Here is a 6,000-nt window from a genome sequence, read left to right as displayed (position 1 = left end):
AAATACGAAAGCCCTAAACTTTGAGGTAGGAATGATGGATGCACGTGCTGACCCAAATCACAGCACCTCAGAGCAGAAAGTAACCTTGTCACCTTCACCTGAACTGCACTTTCTCTCAGACTTCCTTCATCCCGCAAAACTGGTGTCTTTAGTCTCCTGTGACTTTCAGTAGTTAATATCCCCCATCCATCATTCTTTTATGATGGGACCAGAGATTTGGTGTTTTCTGTTAAGTTTCAGCAAAATAGTAATTTATGACATTTCTCCAAAAGCTGACATAGTTCCAAGTTTAACAGTTAAAAAAAAAAAATCACTAGCAGTTGCTCCTTTGGGGCTCAAGACATTGTTTTCTAGAGAATTTTATGTATACAGTTAGCTTCTCTGTTTCAGATGATGAATTGCTTTTCAGATGATAAATCTGGGGTGGAGCAGGCGTGTTTGGGTGTGCTGGGGGAGCGCCCACGGTGGAAAAATACTGGGGAGTATCCAGAAGTTCATTTCCCTGGTCAGACAACCAAGTGAGGAGGTAGTTATTCTGAGAACTTCTCAAACAGAGAACTTCTCAAACTGAGCGTTGGGAAAGTAGCAGGAGCTTCTTTGTGAGACTGAAGATGACAGAAATACTTCTCGAGGGAAAATAGGACCAGGGTATCAGTGGAACTTGGCAATGGCTCTTTTCTGATGCTAGAGCTTCAGAAGTATTGGGTTGGCCAAAAAGTCTATTGTATTTTTTTCCCCATGAAACAAAAGACAAATTTTTCATTTTCACCAATAACTTTATTGATTTGGATATTCTGAGTATGTCGGCTATTTCCACTATTGGCTTCTAGTGGGCAGAGGCCAGAGGTGCTGCTAAACATCTTCCAATGCTTAAGACAGCCCCACAGCAAAGAATTATTTGGCCAAAATGTCAATAGTACCAAGAAACTTTGCAAACCACTTTTTACACATTCAACCAGTCACAGCACCTTCTCCATAAGTTGCAAAAATCTTTTCTTGCATTTCAGTTGTATTTTTATTTTTCTTGAAATAATAAAGCATAACATGCCAAAAATGATGCTTATTTATTCCATTTTCAATATTAAAATGGCTACACAAAAATTCACCAATTTTGGTAAGTTTTTTTTAAAACGCACACTGATAGGACAGCTGTCACAAGCAATCTAACAAATTGTTTCGAATGAAGTTTAAGACAACTAAGCACTACTAGAACCATCGCATGGAAAAAAACTAAGTGAGCTTTTTGGCCAACCCAGTATCTTGTTACATCACCACACAAGACAACCCCATGCCAAGTAGAGCCCAACATCTATCTGCTCCCTTCAACAACATTGCCTTTAAAGTAATTATCGATAGTTTATTAAGTTCAATCATAGATGTATTTTGTTTAATATGAATGAGTCATTGGCCTAGTAAATAGGAAATTTTTGTATTAACATGTATTGCTAAGGATAGTTTTCCAAGACATGAACAGAGCATCCTGGGAATATCTTATTTTCTATTATTAACTTCAGACTAATTTTTCAAAATACAAACTCATCTTTCATGACCCAACTACATCCCACTTCCTAAATGAAGTATGTGATTACTACAGTCCAAAGATATAACTCCTACCAATTCCTTTAACTGTAGACTAGCTCAAGCTATTCTGTTTAACAAGACCCAGAAACAAAGTTTAAGTCTTAGATACACCACTCACAAGTAACTCTTGTGAACCCTTAAAGTGTTTGCTCCTTAAACCCCACTGGATCAGGAAGACAGATTTGAGCCTTACTTGCTGTCTTCTTGCCAAGTAACTGGCAAATGAAGCTCCTTTCTCTTCTCAAAAGTCAGTGCCATAGTATTGGCTACTATGTGCTCAGGCAGCAGACCCTTGTCTGGTAACAGTCCTAGGTATATATTGCCTTTACATATTCACACTCCCTTGTAACCACACTGACTTTTCCCACCATTTTTTATTATGGTAAAATACACATAACAAAATTATCATCTTAAAACGTTTCAAGTGTACCACTCAAGGGTAGTAAGTACATAGTTTTTTCATATTTAACTTCTTATTTAATTTGGCATGTTAAACTGATGATATTGGTCTCTTGTTTGTTTTGTTGTTGCTGAAGTACATTCATGTTCTTGTGCAACCATCACCACCACCTTATCTCCAGAACTCTTTCCATCTTGCAATACCTACTTTTTATCTTGTATAGACGGTTTCCTTTGGTCTTATCACTACAACATTGCAAGCCCCTTGTAAGGAGCTGCTAGGTATTACTTATAACATACATGTATGGTACTTACTGTCAGGTACTGTTCCAAGTGCTTTGCAAATATCAACTTACATAATTATCCATTTTTCTATGTTCCAGAGGGTCTAGCAGGAGCTTTGCACGTGGGAGACCATAGGCATTTTTGGAATGAATTTCGGTATCACTTAAGCATTTCCAACCGACTTTGACTGTTATTCTGGTTGAAAAGTTGCAAAAGGAGCAGGTAATCCTGGGGCAGTGACTTCGTGCATAATCTGACTCTAGGTCAAAAGTTTAAAGAAGCTCTTTGTTTCAGACACATTTAGGCCAGATTCCCACTAAGGAAAGCTAAGAGAGAAAGCTCCTCCGGAATCATAGAGACTACAGGAAATGACTCAACGCAGTTGAGGTTTTCCTTTCTACGGGGACCCACGAAACACCCCGTGAAGACTCGGGGAAAGGGTAGATAAGACTAGAGCTGATCGGCCCAGAACAGACCACAGCCTCGGCACAGGGATGGGGCGGGGCCTCGGCCGGGGCGGGGCTCCGAGGGCGGGGCGCGCGACTGCGGCGGGCGGCGATGGCGGCGGACGGGGACTGGCAGGATTTCTATGAGTTCCAGGAGCCGGCCGGGACCCTCCAGGACCAGGAGAACTGTAACGCGAGCCCCGAGGCCGGGGCAGGGCTCGGCGGGGCAGGCGACAGCTTTCCGGCGCTGGCCCGCAGCTTGGAAGAGAAGCTGAGCCTGTGTTTCCGCCCCTCGGGTCCGGGCGCCGAGCCCCCGAGAGCGGCCGTGCGGCCCATCACCGAGGGCAGCCTCCTCCAGGGGGACGAGTGAGTGCGGGCCCGGCCGGGAGCGGGCGGGGGCCTCCCGTGCCCTTCACCCTGTCCGCCGGCCCTCGGTCCGCAGGCCCCGCCCCGCGCCCTCTTTGCTTCTCCCTCGGCCCCAGAGTCCCCGCCCCTCCCCTGCTCGCGCACCGCCTTCCCTGGGTCTCCCTGCGGGGCGATTTAAACCCCCTGCTCCCTCGCTCCCCGCCCTTAATCCTCCGCCCCTCCTCCTCCTGCCTTAGAACAACAATGGTGTAGTTTAGAGGGAATCTCCTAGTAGAGCCTGTAGTCGGAGGCAGTACCTCCTCGGGCACAGGTGTAGCCATTCATTCTTTTAACTAGCATTTATCGAGAGTCCGTTAAGTGCCACAGGCGGCTTCGCACTGGGAATACCAAGATGTCTGACCCTTGCAAGTAGGGCGCAGCCTAGGGTGGGAGCTAGATTTGTAAACAAATATTTGGGTGTGACAAATGCTCTAATGGATAGATGTGTAAAATTTAGATTTAAGTGTGTGTGTGTGTGTGTGTGTGTGTGTGAGGGGGGAGTCAGGAAAGACTTGATAGAGAAGGAAATGTGAAAACTGGATCCCGATGGTGAGTGGGAGTTTGCAAAGGTTTAACATTCTAGCTCGAGGATGTAGCACGTGCGAAGCTGCATTTTATGGCACAGGAATTTATTGGGTCCACCTGAGAGTGCAAGTACAGAGCTTCCACAGAGGCAGAAACTAAGGAGCTCTGGTTATTAATAGCTGGGATCTCCAAGCCTGGTAGGGAGACCAGTGCATAAACAGATAATTATTACAGAATTATCTAAGAGCAATGATAGGGAATTAACAGGGATTTATGAGAGTTGGTGGATGGTGTTGGGGAGGGGCTAGAGTGCCTGGGAGCACTTTATTTAACCACTTTGAATCCTAATTATAATTTGGTTAAATAAGGGTTGTGATTATGTGCCCCAAAAGGTGTTTTTGTTTGTTTTTTTTTAAAACAAACATGAGAGTGAAAAAACTTCAACATGTTTTAATGTCAGGGAGAGGTGCCCTTGGAGAGGCTGAGGGTGAAGTTAATGGAATAAATACTGAGGACCTGGGTTGTGGATGGGTTTTCAGAACATTGGTGGGATGGAGAGATTAGAGTTTAGGGAAAAATTCATCTTGTGAGATAAGGGAAGATCCGTGGGCACAGAAAGGGGCTTGTAGCTTGAGAGTCCTTTCCTCCGTGAAGCAGATCTATCAGGAATAAGTTAGGAAGCTTGAGAAGAAGGGGTTGGGAACGGGTGCCTGTGAGCGTGGCTTAGCAGTGCTTCGGGCCCTGCTGTGCGTGGAGCCTATATCTTTTATTGGTACCTCGGTACAGTGTCCAGGTGTAGAGGGAAGGATTTGTGATTGGATTTTATACACACAGATATGCCTGTACTCTGCAATATATGACAGTTTTGAAATTGTTTCCAAGAAGAAGATAGTTTTTTTTTTTGTGTGTGTGTGTATACATGCCTGTATATTTATATACTCTGAATCACTAGATGTAGGACATATTCTTTATTTTAAAATTATAGGTTTGGGTTTATCAAGGGTAACTTCTCAACACAGTTTAGTGGTTTGTACACGGATAGTTAAAATTCCTTATTTTTGCTTCACCTGTACTGTTGGGAAAGCAGTGCATTTTAGTCTTTGCTTAAATCTTGGGTTGATGTAAGAACTTAAAAATTAAAAAAAATTTTTTTTTTTACTCTTGAAAATGGTTTTTAGTAGAAGGAAGATATGCTGGTAATGCATGTGGCTTGATTCAGGAATGCACAAGAAACCTCTCTCTTCCAGGGCTGGGATGGTGACCACTCTCATCCCCTTTCTGTTGCATAAATCTGCTCCCAGTAGCGCGTTAGAGTCCATTTCTTGCTCCTTTCACCAGAGAGAGTTGAGAATTCTTTCACTCAGGTATTGCCTGTCCTTTGGGCACTTTTAAGTTCTCTGAGCCTCAGTTTTAGTTTTGCTTAAATACAGGGCTTATACTTATCTGTTAAGGTTTGACTTTTGAAGGGTCTTATTGTAAGACTCAATGTGGAAGGGACTTTGGACCTTCGAATTGAGCTGACTTGCCGGTTCTTTATGACTGCTTGTAATACTTTATGATAAGGATGAAGGTAATTCATGTCTTAACTGAAGAATTCTAGAAATCTTCTGACCTTGGTGGAGATAGAGGACTGTTGATTGTCCTTCCCTTTCTTGAGAGATCAAATTCAGTCACAGTTACTTTTTCTAGGTGGAGTGTTCCATTCTGCTTGTCCTTTTATTATAGCCTCATATAAGAAGGGACGAACAGGCAGTCCCCCAAACTCTGGACTGTCTTCACCTACTAGAATATCTTACTTGAGTTCTTGACCAGGGTTAGGTATATAGTCAGTGATTCAGTATTTGAAAATCCTTTACCCAGGAAGGCGTGAGCCTTAAATCCAGGAACACTGAACAGTCCAGAAGGGTTGCCTCCAATTTGAACATGTTGGCATTAGAGGAGATTATGATTCCAACAGAGAGGGGAATAGGAATCAACCAAGCATATGGGAGCTCTGCTGGGTAAACAAGCCAGTTTTCTAGATCCTTTGGGTTTACATTTTCACTGAGACTAATGCACGTTCCAAAGCCAGACATCATGTTGGGGATTTTATGCTTTTGGCAGTTGTGATCCCACTGCTTCATCTCTTCAGCTCCAAGTCCCAACTCATTAAATCAAGTATGTTGCTTCCTTGTTTTGAAGCTAGTGGTCTTGCTTTTGTATCCTAATGGCTCACACACTTGGGAATAAACCCCACCTGATTATGTAATGGCTTATTCACAATTAGATACCTGTTATAACATTTAGAATGTTTTTTTCTTTATGACATGTATATGTGTACCTTTCTGTCTGTTAAATAGCTTATGTGTGTAGTATTTAA

The 6,000-nt window shown here is 43.1% G+C and overlaps 1 protein-coding gene across 2 annotated transcripts in view; it reads left to right on the top strand.

Annotated features, from left to right (window-relative positions):
• The first annotated feature begins 2,799 nt into the window (after positions 1-2,799).
• FEZ2 (fasciculation and elongation protein zeta 2) overlaps positions 2,800-6,000 on the top strand; it is a 35,996-nt gene continuing 32,795 nt past the window's right edge. For both annotated transcript variants that reach the window (XM_090281147.1, XM_090281146.1), the window contains exon 1: positions 2,800-3,077. In XM_090281147.1, coding sequence (XP_090137273.1) covers positions 2,824-3,077 — 254 coding nt within the window. In that variant the 5' untranslated portion in view covers positions 2,800-2,823. The remainder of the gene's footprint in view (positions 3,078-6,000) is intronic.

This window comes from Furipterus horrens, unplaced genomic scaffold, assembly GCF_987537825.1.
Source record: "Furipterus horrens unplaced genomic scaffold, mFurHor1.1.pri manual_scaffold_6, whole genome shotgun sequence".
Lineage (NCBI taxonomy): Eukaryota > Metazoa > Chordata > Mammalia > Chiroptera > Furipteridae > Furipterus > Furipterus horrens.
Note: the sequence above shows the minus strand (reverse complement) of the source record. Positions and strands in the feature narration are given on the sequence as shown.